Source organism: Daucus carota, chromosome 5, assembly GCF_001625215.2.
Source record: "Daucus carota subsp. sativus chromosome 5, DH1 v3.0, whole genome shotgun sequence".
NCBI classification, from domain to species: domain Eukaryota; kingdom Viridiplantae; phylum Streptophyta; class Magnoliopsida; order Apiales; family Apiaceae; genus Daucus; species Daucus carota.
The window spans coordinates 35377835-35396911 of NC_030385.2; the positions used below are offsets into that span (position 1 = coordinate 35377835).

Below are 19077 nucleotides of genomic sequence, written 5' to 3' on the forward strand. Positions count from 1 at the left end.
TGATAACTCCTCTTAGCTCTGCAAAAACTACACCATGCTGCCAGTTCTAGGTTTGTTGAACAGTGTTTAGGGCAGTTAAAGCTAATTTTCGGGGCTGGAAAAGATGCAGCAAACCGGAAGATTAGAGGACTGAGAGGGTGGTGTTGAATATGCAAGCACTCATATATATAGAAACGAAACTAAAGTCAGTTACATATAATAACAAAAACTGGAAATTTGTAAACAGCTCCAGCATCTAGCTGAAATATACATAATAGTCTGATTTCTCTCCCTCGAACCTCATAATTCTGTGATATTGTAAACACCTCCAGCGACCAGTTAAAATGTACATACATTGGCGAATTTCTATTTCTGGAACCTGTTACTCATATTGGCATACCTTTGGGAACAACTAGATTCTTCAGCCACATGTAGATAGGAACCAATACGTAGTACAATCCAGCCAAGGAACCTAGAATGAGGCGCGTCAAGAAAGCAAATGGACTTTCTTTCTTTTCTACCTCCTCAACCTTTGGGGGCAGCTGCAACAATATAGCTATCCGTGTTAATTAATTATATTTACACAAAGGCCAACAGTATGTAAAAGAACAGGTCATGAGGTCGATTAGATAGAGAGAACTATATATCTGCATTCACCTCCAGATTAGACTATTACTCCTGACAATTTTCTGACGTAGTGCCTTGTGAAAAAATCATCTGAAGATGGATACTAAAAATTTCTCTATAAACATGCTTTCGGCTACATATTTTAATATAAAAATGACCAAAAAACTGAAAGTATACTTTCGAAGGAGTAACACCCCAGTCAAATGCTGTCAACCCCCAAAATGTAAGGTGAACCTGGTCCTACAAATTAATATCTTCAGATGTGATTAAGTACATATTTATCTACAATAGTCATTTATAAACTCCTAAATCCAATGCCTATATAGCTTATTTGGGCTTGTGACTGAAAGTTTGGAAACAAGATGCTAAAAAAGGAGTTTAAAAAGCATGGCTGGAGCGTGGAATTTATTCCCTGAGACTCTATTCAGATGCTGTATATGTGAAATGTGCAGCGTTGTACCAAACATTAAGCAAAGAACTCGAACCAATCCACATCGGCATTTTCCAAAAAAAAAGAAGAAGAAGACCAGAGACAGGGTAAAATCAATATAAGTATTTATTTTAATTAATTGCTCCATAGGCCATAACAGAATGATGCATTGCCCATTACAATCAGGAACATACATGATACATTCATCTCTGAAATGTTTTAAGGGAAACAAATAAAATAACTACAATGAAGTTAAGTGGCTAACTATAGCCCATCCTGACTCCAGCCTCATGTCATCTCCCCCACTCACTACGGCTAGTTTAAAATTGCCAGCACAATGAAATTGGAATTTCCATTTGACTCTAATAGATGAAGATGTGAACCCAGAATGCACCATTACAATATCATATATTTGCTAAATATAACTTAAAGAACAAATGATATTAAAGTCGTAATACGTACTCATGATGCTTTATTTACAACAATAAAGAAACTATAACAAAACTGAAGTGAAGTATGAGAAGGTTAATAAGACGGGAAGACAAAAATAATGAATAATATACAAAACCAAAGTTACCTCTAGAGGAGAGTCTCCTGACGCAGGCTTAACACCTGTAACAGAACATCCCATGATCAGTCCATGCCTACGAACTCCACGATACCATTTTGGACCTATCCTCTTTAGCTCAACCTTCTTAAATCCAGCCTTCTCAAACCACTCAATGTACTCTTCCTCTTTAGGGAAGAGCATCCACATATCTGCGAAAAAACGTGACAACCAAAAAGTAGGGTAGACTGGACCAATTATACATGCTTTCCCTCCCAATTTCAGTACCCTGTATGCTTCCCTGATGCCACGTTGAGGATCTGGCCAATACTCAATACTGGGAAGACAAGAATAAAATCCTTTAGAGATAGACTGTAATGTGAAAGGTCTATATAGCTCTTTAAGTTGAACAGAAACGCAGTAAGTATTGATTGTAATACCAATCCATGTAGCATAAAAAATAAAACCACGCACAAAGATAAAAACTGTTTCTGGCATTTTGTTTAAAACCTGGGACTTTTAAGGATTATCTAGAACTGCAGTAAAGAGCTTCTCTTCATGAATAAATACTCTATTATTCATTTTCTATCCAATTCATTGCTTTATTTCTTTTTGCATTAAATATAATTCAGCAACAAAATCAAACAAAATTTACCAACAGTGTTTCTTGAAACCCATATGAAAGACATCTCCTGCAATTCTGAGTTATTCATTACAAAGGCATCACATGCACTTTCACAAGCACACACATATGCGTTAGAAAAATAGTAAGATAATTAAGTTGAGTCCATCTGGTACTTGTGACTTGTGACAATATATAACCAGGAAGTATGAAACTAAACAACAAACAATATTATCAAAGAAAAATCATTATGCATAGAAACACTAAAGATGATTCTAAGCACAGCCTTTAGATTTACAAATCTTAATTGTATGGATAACAATCAATTCCATCGGAAAACACAAAGTCAGTACATGCAGTCATCCAGGTCGAGAAAGGTCACAACATAATATAGTCTTTGAGTTCTAGAATTGATATATATATTTCCATCAGGTCTAATCTGTGACACGAACAATGTAATTTCTTATTGTGATCGGGTCATTGTCACAGTTCACATGTCAAGAGTCAAGATATCAAATGTGTCAAACACAAACACCAAAAATATCATACTCAATATCATATATAATCTGCATCGTATAACCAGTTAACCACGCAAGGAACACCATACAGACTTAGAGATACTATTCTTATAACATGTAAAACCAACAACTAGACATCACTACTAAATACAATATATACTATTGGCTGCGTATCAACAACACCAGAATTTGCCAATAGAAGCTAATTAAACTAATATAATATCATCACCAAGTGATAACAACAGAACATAATAATTTGAAGCGCAAAAGCCATGTACAAATCATATCACCAAAACTAGAAAGTTAATGTGTTATACCTCCCTGCTGACACATATCTATCAGCATAATCAGTTCTAAATGGAAGATTCTCCGCATCTCCCTCAATTATCTTACAATCCTTCAGAGGCTCCTTTTCCTTAGCTTTAGCAAGCTGATGAGGAGACTGATCAAGAATGGTAACATTCTTGGCATCCACATGTTTAACGATACCCAAAGTAGTGAACCCTGTCCCTCCACCAACATCAACCACAAGCATATTCCTATTATTCAAATCAGCTGGCTCAAGTGCATCATCTCTCATATCTTCAGTCCAATGTCCAGGATTAATAACATGGTCATACACAATTGACAAGAATCTGTAAAACCAAAAGGCCTCTTTCTTGTTTTGAATAAACCTAGGCTGTGAAGATGGCCTTGCAGATGAAGCACTACATTTGGGAACAAAGGTTGTACTTTTACTTCTAAAGGTGAGATTTTTTTTACCATTAGAAGTGAAACTAAGCTTAGTGAAAGGCTTACCATTCAAATTTGACCTTACAAGACCAAGCCCATTTGGGGTAATTCCTCTAATGAGTGTGAAATTTTCAGTACCACTAAGCATTGAAGAAGCCATGAAATGAAGAAATAACAAATACCCAGATAAAATAACTTACAAATTACAAGCTTAGGTGATTGAATTGGTGGTTGTAACCAAAACTAATGCAGATTGTAGCAACTTGGCTTGAGAACTAGTGCATGATCTTGGCTCAAAAGTTGCAACTGTTCTACCCTTTGGTGATTTTACAGAGTGTGTATGTAACATCAAGACAAGGGGCCCAGAAACCAAGAAACCTTAGCTCTTCAGTTGCATTTGTGGTGGTTGTTTGGTCATTCTAGTGGCTCAGATTTTCAGTGTATAGTTGATTATTTATTTTCTTTAAAAAAATTATTCATGAATATCCATTTTTTTATCAATTTTATTTTTTGTGTAGAAATAATATCGAATTTTGTGTCACAAATATTCAATTTTAACTATGTCATATATTATTTTTACTATTTCATCCACTGAGGTAAAAAAAACAAAGTATTTTGTAATAAAATAAAAATGGAGGGATTAGTTGAATAGTTTAGATGGACCAATTGTTTTTTAAGGACGAACTATAAATTTGGGTCAAACTCCGAAGTGTTTATAAGCAATAGCCTCTATTGAAGCCCAGTTATCCAACTACATCTTATTCAGCTAAAATCAAGTTGTCAGATAACTTGAGATCCATTTTCCAACTTCTTTATTTTTGTTTAATTCACAGTAAACGACTTAATTGTGGACTTCATTAAGTTCCAAACCTTGTACACAGTTTTTGGACCCTAATCAACTTAAGGAGAGCATCTGTGCTCGTATGAGCACTTGAACATTATGCTTATATAGCCCCTCTCACTGGATGCTCAAAATTTTTGGATACATATTTTTTGACTTATTGAGATTTTTTTTTTTTTTGTCCAGTACCTTGTAGAAGAGTTTAAAAGCTTGTTTTTGGATGGTATCCACCTCAGTTGAGCTTCTCAATTAGTAGACCCTGTCCCATTAGACCACTTGCTCATTAAACAGAAAACTTCACAACTAAATTAGGCTGGTAAACTTAAGAGGCATTTGGATCATGGTTAATGAGCCGGTTAACTGGAATTAGAATCTCAAATTTATCTCCGTATTCGGATTAGTAACTTTTTTTACTCTTTGGGATACCCCGTTCCCACATCTCTTAATCCCATTCTCGATTCTCATTCACATCCTTAGTAAACAGGCTTTTGGGAGCTAAAGAGGCTGTGCCTTTACGATGATTAATAAGTAAAGTAGGAGTCATGCTAGTCCCAAATCTACAAGGTCGGCAAGCCCCACAATGAAGATTCAAGGAAACCAATCACTATCGTAAGTATGACTCTGGTTTTTCCCTGTTCTTAAGCACCGTGATTTTACTGTCGCACAGTTATGATTTAATGGCATCTGCTAGATACTAGCCTCTGAGCTGACATCAATTTTTATAAGCCAATGTATATAGGCCATCTTTTCTTATCTGATTTATAAAAACAAACGATAAATATATGGTTTTTACAATCTTGCATCAAGGCTCGCCTAAGTAGCATAGACAAGATCATAATTATTCAAGTATTATATATTTTAGTGGATCTTCATCATCCGCATCTCGTTGAAGAATACTTTGACATACATTTTGACAAGTCCTTTAGAATTCGTAGAACGGCACCAGGCTTTCGCTCTTCTGGATTAGCTAGTGCAGGATGTACTGTGCTTTTGCTTTGCATTGCCTGCATGTTACACAGGAAACAAACAAATATTTACAATATAAAAGGTAAAATATAAACATAGAAAAGAACAGTAGAAGGATTTGAAACAATTACATAGTTTGTAACATGGTTGCTTAAATGCTGGATCATCGCTCTGTGCAGGTGGTTCCTGGCCAAATATCATCTCACAGCTCATATCATCAAAATCTGCCAATGAATAGCAGGAGGTGAGTAGTCATTGATTCTTGTCAATTATAACTCCATGAATATGCTTTGCTGATAATGATGCTCGAGTAAGCATAGCTGTTGGTTAGAAGTTTTAATATATAAACAACTTAAGAACTTAACAATACTATTTATTTAAAGTAATAATGATTTACGAATTTATTTTTTAAATAATAATGGGCCGTTTATGGACTATAATCAAGTTTGGTCTATAAGACTTAAAAAAATAAGCCCAAATCAGAAGAACCATGCGCAGCCCGCAAATAAAATGTTAAGTTTGTATTTTCAGTACTTATTAACAGATTTGGTTTAACAAAATAATTAAAAGAAAAAGAAAAAATCTCGAACAAAGCACCATGCGAAGCGGGCAACAAATCCTAGTTTGTGATATAATGACCAACTCGCCTTTGAAAGCTAAGACTATTGCGTACAGAGAAAGCTAAGACATAAATTTTAATTTTAATTTGTCTGCTAATCTCTCTTTTTCATTTTGCCATATGGCCTACTGGTTTATTCTAAGTAGAAAGTGTTGTTTTGTAATTGTTATGAAGTTATGGTAGCTGTTCTAAATTATTGCAAGTCTATTGTCATTACCAGAAACATATTTATAATATGTACCCTTCTGTATTGACATATTTATAAAATAAATAACCTGGCATGCGAGCTTGAGTACACACTGACTGACATAATTAGTTATCAGTATACAGGCTTCCTGTTGTTAGATACTTACTGGGAACCATGTTGACTGGTATTCCAAATGAGTCCTTAATGAAAGCTTGAGAAGGCATCTTACATAAATTGGTGCACATGTTGACGCAATTGCTCTCCTCCAAAAACCTGAAACTTATGACGACAATATAAGACTTTGATGTTTATGATGCAAGGTGATGTTAATAATGCCTCAATTGAGTGAATTGTCAAGATGACACATTAGTGACAGAAACTAAAGGGCATTGAACATATTGGCGCAGATGTGACTGTCTGTAATCAACTTATTCTGTTCTGCTAGGTACTAATTATTCCTGCTTATAGAAAAAGAGTGGATCCTTAGGGGGTTCCAGATGCCCAGCCTGAAGAATTGGTTCCCATAGTCTATAGACCAGAGTGGAACTCCCCCCACCCCCCAAAACTCAAACTGAGCTATGTTAACATAAGACAACAATTGACATACCTGCATTTTTTTTATGTGGACAACGTTTTTCTCATGTTTTCCATTGAACTCCGACTCTTTTACCTTGTAACATAAAATTTTACATTAGCGTTGGAAGAAAAGGAGTGTACTTGCCATCTGCTCACCTTGCAAGCATATGTACGTACGAAGTTAAGCTTGCTAAGCACTTAGGCTCTGTCTTTTTAACTGGATAGTCTTGCATGATATACTAAGTATTATGATGATAGTCGCATACCTTTGCACCTCTCTACCAATAATGTTATTCCTATTACTTGCACGCTAGTGTAACTCAGAGTTTCATACCTCGCAGGGGCCAACTAGCCAGGGAAAGAATATTGTAGTGAACGCAGCAAAATATTCCCTTTGAAGTTTAGACGGTGGTAGCACTGTCCTGATCTGCCATTATTAAATAACACTGATGCTGATTAAAATTTGATACAGATATGAAACATAAGGAATATTATGGGGAAGGAGGGGAGGAGGGAGGGAGGGAGGGAAGGAGAGAGAGAGAGAGAGGGAGGGAGGGAGGGAGGGGGAGAGAGAGAGAGAGAGAGATGATGATGATGATAAAAACTCACCAAAGAGAGGATGGGCTTAGGAAAAGCTTTATCAAGTGCCTGAATGACCAGTTGTCTTTGTTGGTCCGGGCTGAAGTGCTGCCTTGCAGCTGTTGTGGCCTCCACCAGACCATCATATCCCTTCTTGCTACTTTTAAATCCTATAATTCAAAAACAAACACGCGCATGCATACATCAGTTACTATTTTGTTTAACCAATACATTTACATCTCATCTATGTATATGGAAAAAAAACTGCAAACCTATAGTTTCTTGTACGCTCTTAGACAGATGATTAATGGCGATACTGTCAAACCAGTTGTCTTTGTACTCGGTCTTTAAAGTTGTTAATCTTTCTACATTTTGTGTTGGCGACGTCATTGCAGACACAGCACGAGGACATCTACGTCTGTGCATGTTGTGTTGGCTCAAGCAAGGAAGAACTGAGCTGGTGACATGCAGAACAAGTCTTGCATCCATGTTCAGCATCAAGGTCTGTTCTGATTTTTGATAGTATCTTTTTAAAATTTAAAGTTCCGCAATTTAACTCTATTAAATTCCTTGGAGAGATGCATGTAACAACAAAATAGCATGTTAGAGATTTAGAGCATATTAACCACAAAGATTCCTCATGTGTGAAGCTGAAAGCTAAACAATACATAAGCCGTACTAAGAAGTGGACAGTGACCATTCTGCAATCTCCCTGGTTCACAAAATTTTAACTTCATTATATACTCATTAGTCATGTCCGGCCTCAACTAATGATTCCTCCTAGTTGGTAAACTTTTTTAAGCAAAATTGTTAACTAATATATATCACCAAACATTTTTATCCTCTGAAATGACATCTGTAGATAGTCAGGGTTCATTTCACTGAACCTTTGATATTTTTAGTTTGCAAGTCAAAAAATATTAGGTTCAGGGTTCTTATAAAAGAGTCTCTCCGGTAACAATTTGCGTTGCTTAAGGATTGGATTATATCAAAAGTTTGACCATTTGAATCAGCTAATATTAGTGTATGGTACAATTTTACAAAAAGATAATTAATTCTATCCGCTAATCATCATTCAATCCGCTAGTCAAAATAAATACTTAAATCAACTATACAAAACATCTAATTACCATTAATTTCCAAACTGAGCCAGAATAAACATATATCAAATTATAATTTGCTATTTGAAACCAATTGTACGGGAATCTAGAATCCTTCTGTACAGGAAGTCAGGAACACATCATTACCCAAGTCACTCGTTCAGAGCTTCCGTACAGAAACCACATCCATGATCCAACACTAGGTATTTTTTGCAAGCAAGGTGCTTGGCAAAGGAAAGGAAATGAAACAAATAATTCAGCAAGTATCTAAGATTAAAGAAACACAATCCATAACATTGACCTGGTCATAAGCAAACAAGAATTTAATAGATTCCAAACTAATAACTCCCTTCTAGTTTAAGCCCTTTCTAGTTTAAGCTGAAGGAGTACATACGCTTAAAGGTATATACCCAAGAATCTCTAAAACTACAATTACAGGATTTAGCATTGGTCAACAGGAAACCAATCTAACAGAGCCATAGACAAGTACACTGGCTTTAACAAGTGACGAACTTATTCCTTGGTGGTTTTGTTAATGAGGGATTTGTGAATATGGGGGATAACACCACCTCCAGCAATTGTTCCTTTGATGAGAGTGTCAAGCTCCTCGTCACCACGGATGGCAAGCTGCAGATGCCTAGGCGTGATTCTCTTCACCTTTAGATCTTTGCTAGCATTTCCTGCTAACTCGAGTACCTCTGCTGTCAGGTACTCGAGGATAGCAGCAGAATACACAGCTGCAGTGGCGCCAACTCGCCCATTAGCAGAAGTCCTTGTTTTCAGGTGACGATGAATTCGACCAACAGGAAACTGAAGTCCAAAAGAAAACAAACAAATGGCATTCACATTAAAGTTCTAAAATAAAGCACTTCTTGTAGAATGTACAACAATTACAACAGAGTTGACGGGATTGCAATATTGTGCAATCCCAGAAAAATTTGCAACAAGCTAGCAAACACAATATCTGATAACCTGCAGTTGTGCCTGAAAGGCATACTAGTCTAATTGGTTGCACTTTACGGCCCTAACACAACATCATTTGGTATTTGAACAAATACTACCTTTGAGACCAAATCGAAGATACCATAAATCGGCAAACAAAGAATAACTTTGAAACATGTAAGTTTCATGGAAGGAAACTTTACGATCATATAATAAAGTGAGCAGTTGAGTTATTAAAGCATAACCTTCAACACAATCCGTATGTGGTTTTAAGAAGGAATAACTATGATTAACTAACAGAGAGAGACTTTATAGTCCAAATATCATGTGAATGCTACTCGCCAGTGGTCACTTGCTTTAATCAGCCTGTATCCAAACTAAGGTACTGGGACAAAAGCTTTCTTAAGTATACTCCTTGCTTTTACTTGTGCAATTCTCCGATTTCAAAATTTTGCCTGTTGGTGCTGTATCCACATTTTTTCAACAATTGGTACAATTTTCATATACGCACTTGGCTTCTATGGTCTACCTTTATTTATTTTTACACCATTCATAAGAAACTAATCCAATATCAGCTAATACACAAGTCAATGTTGTAAAAAGTAACAGCTTCCCATAAAATTACAAAGTTTCAGTATACAAAACCTAATACAACTCAAGTGCAAAATTATTAACAAAATACAAATTCAAAAATATCAGCTAATACACAAGTCAATGTTGAAAAAAAGTAACAGCTTCCCAAAAAAAAATACAAATTTCCAGTATACAAAACCTAATACAACTCAAGTGCAAAATTATTAACAAAATACAACTTCATAAATATTAGCTAATACACAAGTCAATGTTGCAAAAAAGTAACAGCTTCCCAAAAAAAATACAAATTTTCAGTATACAAAACCTAATACAACTCAACTGCAAAATTATTAACAAAACACAAATTCAAAATTCATTTTTTAATCCATCATTAGCTAACATAGGTATAAGATTGCGCATAATACATCAATCAAGCACTTAAACTCCAATGTGCATAATTCATATATTATACAATTCACAAGATCCACAAAAGAATATAAAACATAACCCGAAAGCAAACAAGGAAAACCCAAAAATCCCCCATAATATAATCAGAAAATGTGAAAATTTACGCGAATTAAAAACATAAAAGCAACAAAATTATACCTGAAGACCAGCACGAGATGACCTCGAAATCGGCCTTTTCTTGTTATCCTTCTCCTTGCTAGCCGCTGCCGCCGCGGCAGTTGTTTTGCCAGCTACTAAACCCTTTCCTCCTTTTCCCGCCATCTATCCTTCTATATTAAACAAACAGATTTATCACAACACCCAAATTAACACACACACAGACACATAATCACACTGTGTGTGTAAAATTGCACACAAAAACATAAAGACAGAAAAATACACAAGCTTATCAATTTCATAACACAAATAAGCGAGATCTAGCGAATTTGAAGCGATTAACAAGTTAAAAATCAACGTAGCTTCAAGAATTAACATGACAAAATCTCAATTATACGTGTGTACAAATTTATGTATGTATATACCGGCGTAAATCTAGAGAGAGAGAGTACCTGAGAGCTGTTTAAACTAGAGAGAGGCGTCGAGTTTTAGAGAGAGAAAGTTAAATTGCGGATGAGGCTCTGCTTTGGGTCAGATAATTGGGACTTTTATTTCGCTTCTGATATTTTATTTACGATTTTGCCCTTGTAGTTTCCTAAAATTAAATATCTGCCCACTTGTACTGGCGGGTCTAATTTGGGCGGATAGCAAAATTTTAATTTCGAAATTATTTTGGGACTAAATTGCCCTTCCTTGTTAAACTAGTGGTAGGTCAACGTCTTTGCCCACGCTCGTCACGTGAGCGGATGTTGGATGTAGTTTAAGGATTTGTACGGTGGAGATCGGATTTTATGCATCGACAGTCTCCTTGGCCCTTGCAAGGGCTGTGCTCGTATCCTATACAGGAAAGATATGACCCGAGGGTTTGAGTTAAACCACAAAGAAGTCAAAAAATTCGAAAGTTTGATTCAAATCATAGAAAAAATTTCATAATCTAAGGTGAATCGTAAAAATAGTTCATGATTCGAAGTGAAAGAGAAATGAGATTTTGATTCTCCATCTAACAAATTTAATAAGTCATGATTGGTATATTCGTTTTGATTATATAAATGAAGAGAAAATTAGTTGTGTATGATATTATGTACTTAACCCCGCCCCGATTCTATTTAATATATATCGGTTTTATTAGAGTCTCGTCAAAGTTCGTCAAAGTTTCATGTATTCTAAACCAATTAAAAACTAACAATTAATCTCACAGCAATCACATTATATTACATGTGGAGCTCGTCAAGGTCCACTTGAGATGCACCACAGATCAGAAATAGGTTCACTTTGATATTCATTTCTAAAACATAAATTATTTCATCCTTTTAAAATATATACATTAAGTTTGAAAAAGAAAATCTTTATCAAGAGATTGCGGAAGCCTCAGCCATGATCATTAATTATATATTATTTATATTTAAATTTAAATTCATGATTAAATGGTACTATAGTAAATATACTAATGATGACATAGATTATGTATTTGCGGATTATATATAGTTGATATTAATGCAACAAGTTTCAGTTTAGGGTTTTAAAAATCGGCAATGATCTTTCATGTTTAAAAAGATAATTACGACAACTAATATTACATTTACATATATATTATAATATACATATAATTTATATGATTTAGTAGTCATAGAAATAGACAAAGATGTTATACAAATATAATATATGGATTCACAAGTTTGATAAAGAGCAACTTCAAATTAAATTAATGTGTTTAATCTTAATTTATTCTAGTTAAGATTATCTTATATTTGATGAATGGCATTGTAGAAATTCTAGTGCAGTATTATCTTCATTTGCTACATCGTATTTGATATCGATCATATATTGTTATTTTTCAAATACTTTTATAAACAATATGAACTTGCCCCATAAATAATGGAAGAGATTCAACAAAACGTCTTTGAGTAAGCACGAATTCTTGCAATAATGAAAGTAATTATCAACAGATCATGTTCTAATAATTTTCTCTTGAAGGATTTTTGCAGAATTATATTTTTGTTTTTCTAATATTTTGATGTGTTTAAGGGTGTCAAACACTTAAAATTATACATATAATTATCGTTAGATATCATGTTTAGGGTTACTGTTTTAGATTTTGGACCCGGGATTCATCAAATCAAATCATAATAAAAACGGATTTATGATTCGAAACGAAATCGAAATGAGATTTTAGATTTCAGTGTAACTGGTTTAATTAATTGTGATGGTCTGTACATTAACTTCGATTTGATAATAAACTAATTATTTATGATATGAATCGCATATGCGTGTGTTATGCATATTATATGTGTGCGTGTGTGTAAATAACAGTACTATACAAATGACTTATTTATATAGAGTTCATGAGTAGCAACATATTCATTATATTTTGATGAAATTTATTCACAAATATTTATTTTAAATGAGAAAGAAAGTATGTCATTTTGTTAATCTTAAGAATCATTGAGAGATATGTAAATTTCGACATTATTCTACAATAAAATTATAATTATTCTATAATCAAATTTAAAATTATTATCTTAAATGTTAAATTAATAACACATATACAGTAGCATAATCCCTTGAATTCACATTTTTAATGTTCACATAAACACACACACATATTAACTTTCATTATAAATTTTATAAATTCAGTGTCAATAAGAAAATAAATCATTTCCAATTTTGCGTTTCAATAGATGCATGGAACGAAAAATAAGTCGAGTTACAATTAACAAATTATCTTAACTCACACGTGAGTCTATTTTATGATTGTAACCATTTCATTGATAATAATGCATCTATTGCATGTATGATTTTATTTTGTCGCTTAAACCATTTTTTGCATTATTAAACCGAATATTTAGCTTGAACATACTCTAACATTATAAGTATTTGCATTATTATAAGTATTTGCATCAGTATTGAATCCTTACACTCCATTCACCGTCATTTTATAAACATCTATATATCTTTTCTTTAAAGTTTTGGAAAAGATTCTTAACATGTGGTTGTTATTTGTGAGAGTTTGTTGTGAGTATATTGGAAGTATTTGCAAGGAACAGTTAGAAATATTGCAATTAGTGATTTTGAATACATTGGCCTTGTAATAGAGAACCAGCAATCAAAGGAAAAATTGCGGAATTTTAAAATGTCCAATCATCGACTCAATCTTCGAAGACGGGATGTTTTTATCATTTTTCAATTTTCATGTTGGTGAATTCATGCAAAATTTTTGCGATAACATGGGCTTTTCTGGTTACAACACTCTAGTTCGAAGAGAAGTGCTCAAATCATTCAGTTGATGGAAGGTTTTACGATATAAATAAGTCTTGTGTAAAAAAATCTTGACCAAAGTATTATTTACATACATGTTACGCAAAATTTTATCTTGCATTTAGTCGAGGATATGTACGAAAACAGCTCCCTGCTCTTTGGGAACAAGAGTATAGATCTGTGTACATTTTATCCTGATCAGACTTCGCTCTAAATCGGATATACAGGATATATATTTGATTTAATTTGATACTAATATCGCGCTCGACAAGACCATTTGTGATGACATATCCCAATTACATGCCAACTAGATATCAGATGGATTTTGAAAAAATTGTTCATTTTTGCTAACATGTGAAAGATCACTTTTACTCGACTAACTCTAAAAATTAGTTTCATTCTTATTTATAACAAAGAACGTGGTAGTACTATATATATTAACTGAATATTAAATTTTATATAAAATAATATAACCATTGAGATGAGAAGATTTTAATTAATGTTATTGATATAAATAAAGAGAATATTTTAATTAAAACTTAACTTATATTATTGCTATTTGTTAAAGATTTTGGGCCTGTTTGGATGGTGGAAGCAGAAGCTGCTTCCGGCTTCTGCTTTTCTTGACCCGTTTGTGTAAATAAGTAGAAGCACTTTTTAGAAGCTGAGAATGCTAGCTTCTCTCTCAGAGTTTCTGCTTCTTTTCCAAACACTTTATTCGCTTATTTACTTCTCACTTCTACTCCACTTCTTTAATTTAAGCAAGAAATCACTTCTTTTAAGCTAACCCAAACGGTCCCTTTATATCCGCGTGGAATATATTCAAAGAAAGCCCGCATAAGGCCCACATATGATTAAAAGACCGGCATACAGTTTCTGCCCACTTCTCACAAAACCCATTATTATATACTTATATATAATAAACTTAAGGGAGATAATTTGGTCACATAATCACATGGTCCAAAAACTTATCATGCGTTGGATCGTATATTGAACAAATAAGTACTGTTAGATTTGAACAAAATTAACTTCTAATTCTACGAGGCAACTGATATCTACTTGCATGTTTATAATTCCTTTTCTGAATCTAAAACAAATTCTGCCTTTCACATGTTTATGATTTTTTTAATTCAAAATAAATATTTCCTACCAGTTTTAATTGTAGAATCATATAAATCGCACTATCACAAAATTATTTTTATATCTAATATGTTTTAAAATTAGTAAGCCAAATTTAAATCATATTATAATAATTCTAATATAAAATACATTTATAAATATAATCTAATGGAAGTTGATGTCACATATTCTACTTAATATATATTAAAATCTGATAGAAAAATTTAATATGTTGGCATGATACATAAGAGAAAAGAAATGGCGGCTTGATTACAATAGTTTATTTGAAGCCATTAATGACTATGACGGTGTATTTTATACAGCATCGCCACTGTCGGATGATCCAACATGTGTAATCAGTTTTTTTTTACAGAAACAAATCTGAAAAGTAGAACCTATATAATTTTACAATAGTTCTGACTTACAAACAAATCATAATTTCAAATTTTATTTAATTAAAAATTTTAATTTATTATTTATAAATAAATTCTTTCACACGACTTACAATATATTTAAAAAGTTTATAAATAATTAAAAAATTCATGTGCCTTGCACCAGCTATAAGCTAGTATATACCAGTAAAGCTAGCACTAAAGACCATGCATATCAAGACTAGACTACTGCAAAGGATTAAAAAGGCAACTCAAAGACTAACATGCATCCCATATATACTAGTAACATGCTATATTCTAACACTCACGGACCTAGCCAATAAAATATGCATGCACACTTTGGTCAATAATATCTTCCGATGGCTGCAGCAAATAGAAGCCGTCATTTCTTCGTTCATGTAACCGGGTCACCTTGGAGACGGAGACCATTGCTACAGCTATGGTTGCCATGCGAAATTTCTTCTTGCATCATGCATACCATTCTGAGTATCATTCACATCACAATAAGATTCACCATTTAGGGAGCCTTGACTTGACACACACACACACACACAGTATTTATAATCCAAGATCATGGATTTGATCTGTCAAGTGCCGCTGTAATGCCTCTATGGAGGTTAAATGAGTCAGCCTCGGGCCGTTCCGCCGTTGGTATCACCGCCATCCATGAAGTCTGGATCATCTATTCCCAATCTCAGGTCCTAGTCTAGCTAACCTTGTCTTTCTGTTCCATGCAGGAAAAACACACACACACACATAAGCAACTGAGCACGACTATCTGTTGTTATTCATTAATATGTTAATCTGATCAGTTGACAGTTATATGTCTTAATCAGATGCTGGAGCCCCCACATTAAACTTTTTATGATACTATTAAAGGGTTTGTCTAGTGTGTGCCCATGGGCACACAGTGGAAAAACCGACTATTAAAAGTCTCATGAAGGCCCTTCTCATATATCACCCACAGACCACAGTTAAATGCAAGAGAGCCCCCACATTCTCATTAATATACACTGCACCATTACCATTTTGCATTGGAGTCAGTGAAGAAACTCCATGCATTTTGAATTTTAGAGCCCCGGGTGGTGGCCGGAGGTATCTCCAGTGGTATGCCATACTGTTTTGCAGGTTTCAAAGTTTTTGAAGAGATCTTTAGAAGGCAGCTTGATAATTAACACCACAATGACAGAGAACTATATAGATTTGTTTTGCAACTCACTACCATATTCATTTAATATAGATACCACCTCTCTGATGGCATTTAATAGAAAGGGAAGCAGTAAGATTCATCAAATCTGGAATCGAAAACTATAACTTTTAAACCACACTCCCAGTCCCCAAGTTAAATGGTTTGCCTTTTGCGCTTAATGCTCCTCAATATAACATGCATGGTCATTTCGCGAGAAAAAGAAACTTATATACAGTATAGTTTACGTGCACATTCCTGAACACCAATATTGCATAAAGTTGACAGGAAGTTTAAGAATCTATGTCAGCACAAATTTCAAGTACATGTTTCAAAGTAAAAATTATATTCATGTGTTTTACATTTTGAGTATACAATCGGGCCGTTTGGACAATCTTAAAAAAATCATTTTGTGTTTAAAATAAAGTAAAAAAAGTAATAAGTAAATAAATTAATAAAGTGTTTCGAAAACAAGAACCTTAAAAGAAGTGATTTTGTGCTTAAAATAAAAAATTGAATTAGAATTGAGAAATAAATAAATTAATAAAATGTTTGGAAAATAAATAAAAAGTTACGAGACAAGCTAGCATTCTCAGATATTAAAAATGCTTCTACTTATCTATACAAACGGATCAAGAAAAATACAAGTTAGAAGCATGCTTCTCGAATACAAACAGACCCACTATCTCACTACATTTGTGAAATTATAATTTTTATAAACAAAAGTCGGCCAATGAAATGTGAACAAGAATTGTGGTGTTCTCATCATATCTCAATACTATAATCATCCTACACGAATCCATTTTATTAATTAAATTATTCAAATTTCAGTTTTATAAAAATATTAAATATATAATATTGATATTAAAAACGTATTAAGAGAGTGTTTGGTTGGGTTAAAAGACCAGCTCGGTCTTATAAGTCATAAGCAACGTATTCCTATTGTTTAAACTTCTGACATTATGCAACGTATTCCTATTGTTTAAACTTCTGACATTATAGGTGATGTTTGTTTACCACTTAAAAATCCAGCTTTTGGGTTTATAAGTTAGAAACACTTATTCTTTGTGTAAAAAGTGAAGAAGCACTTATAAACGCTTAGGAATGCTAGTTTTTGTTTCAGGCTTCTACTCCTTTTTAAAACACTTTAACCACTTATAAGTGTTAACTTGCTTCTAACTTCTACTCCACTTTTATATTTTAAGTAAGAAACACTTATTTTAAACTCATCCAAACGGGCCAATGTAGAATCCTAAATTTTTTTTTGGAAACCTTTTTTAAAAAATTGTTTTTATGAAAATTTAAAACACCACTTTAAGCGTTAATATCATAGATCACATTTTATCTATTTAAATATATGTATAACCTGTCATCATTGTTTAAATACACCTAAAACAATTTATAATCATATTCAGGGACATGTAGTTATTAACATACTTCCAATCTTTACACATCCGTCCACATAACACAACTGTAAAAGGATATCGATTCAAAAAATGTAACGTAAAGATGCATGTAGGACACTTGGATCAATATTAAAGACATGATACCAAATACGTGTCCCCTGAATTTATTCATACTTATCGTTTTATACCAAAAGAAAAATGTGACATGAGGTATCAGCAAAAATACCTCTTAGCATGAAATAGTAAATACATACCAGATATCAGATATAAAACTATGTTCTGATTTAAATTGCTGAAAAACTGTGTTCCGGTTAATATAATGTAAAATTACCAAAAAATCCATATATCTTAAATAAATTATGGATATTTTATCTCTTTGAAATCTTATCCATTTAATATATATTTATTTAATAACATTTTGTATTGCTTGTTTTATCATTATTTTTATCTTTAAGTCTGAGCTGTAATTATATACTCCTATGTGTTAGCTTTTCTCATGCCATGAACGTGAGTACACTTTTAAACCTCCTTTCATCAGGAGGATTAACTAAGTTTGTCACGAGGGTTAACCTCTTACCGGTTTGTTATTTTGTCCAATAGGCTTTAAAATTCTACATACTAATTAGAAAGATTATGTACATAAAGTGTAATTTTATTTTATATAATTATTACAATTTTGAAAGACAACATAATATAATAAAATATACATTATAAGGTTAGAATAAAAAGGACAAATATGTAACAAGAGCCATCTGACGATTATATATTTAATTCTAAGATCTTGATTTTAAAAATATATATATAATTTTAAGATATTGATAACACAAAAATAAAAAAATAAAAATATTATTTGTTCTATTAATACCATGAGTTTAAATGAAAAACTCTTATGTCTTACATATAAGTCTGATTATAACAAGAAATAATATATTTCTTTAATTATATGTATAAAAGTAGTGTTATATGTATAAAATTTTGCACAAATTGAGATTAAACATTTTAATTAATAACATCTTATTTTATGGTAAAGTAAATGCTATTATTATGATTTTGTTATTAACTTAACTGACTGAACATGTAAAATACTGAGGGTAATGTTGTAACTTCACGTCTAACTCCCGGATTTGAAGCCAACTCCTGTGGGCGTGGTGGTGACCTGTCATCACACAACGAGCTTCTCCTTCGGACACGTGTCCCGGTGAATGATCAAATCCGCACTGTCATGTCAAAAACCACTGTTTCACTCCATGTCAGCAAAACCCCTATAAAACTCCCCCAGTACTTTACTCCACTCTTTAGTCCTCATAGCACATATGT

General features: G+C 33.2%; 3 protein-coding genes across 5 annotated transcripts; all 3 read right to left on the reverse strand.

Annotated features, from left to right (window-relative positions):
- Positions 1-138: 138 nt before the first annotated feature.
- On the reverse strand, positions 139-3883 carry LOC108223925 (2-methyl-6-phytyl-1,4-hydroquinone methyltransferase, chloroplastic). Its single transcript, XM_017398398.2, has 3 exons — positions 3041-3883; positions 1614-1920; positions 139-521 (listed from the first exon to the last, which is right to left on the reverse strand). Exons 1-3 carry the CDS (start codon positions 3613-3615, stop codon positions 366-368), a joined length of 1038 nt encoding a protein of 345 aa, XP_017253887.1. The 5' UTR covers positions 3616-3883; the 3' UTR covers positions 139-365.
- A 1129-nt stretch (positions 3884-5012) lies between these two features.
- LOC108219934 (beta-carotene isomerase D27, chloroplastic) lies at positions 5013-7769 on the reverse strand. 2 transcript variants are annotated; one of them, XM_017393532.2, is made up of 7 exons: positions 7496-7768; positions 7254-7393; positions 6979-7071; positions 6665-6738; positions 6235-6347; positions 5394-5486; positions 5013-5300 (listed from the first exon to the last, which is right to left on the reverse strand). In XM_017393532.2, exons 1-7 carry the CDS (start codon positions 7719-7721, stop codon positions 5260-5262), a joined length of 780 nt encoding a protein of 259 aa, XP_017249021.1. In that variant the 5' UTR covers positions 7722-7768; the 3' UTR covers positions 5013-5259. The 2 variants fall into 2 exon arrangements, 1 of the variants encoding a protein (XP_017249021.1); XR_010291983.1 differs by lacking the exon at positions 5013-5300 and having other exon boundaries at positions 6235-6341; positions 6676-6738; positions 7496-7769.
- Positions 7770-8596: 827 nt separating this feature from the next.
- LOC108219936 (probable histone H2A variant 2) lies at positions 8597-11003 on the reverse strand. 2 transcript variants are annotated; one of them, XM_017393533.2, is made up of 3 exons: positions 10855-11003; positions 10445-10575; positions 8597-9133 (listed from the first exon to the last, which is right to left on the reverse strand). In XM_017393533.2, exons 2-3 carry the CDS (start codon positions 10565-10567, stop codon positions 8837-8839), a joined length of 420 nt encoding a protein of 139 aa, XP_017249022.1. In that variant the 5' UTR covers positions 10568-10575; positions 10855-11003; the 3' UTR covers positions 8597-8836. The 2 variants fall into 2 exon arrangements, with proteins under 2 accessions (XP_017249022.1, XP_017249023.1); XM_017393534.2 differs by having other exon boundaries at positions 10445-10572; positions 10855-10951.
- Between the last annotated feature and the right edge of the window lie 8074 nt (positions 11004-19077).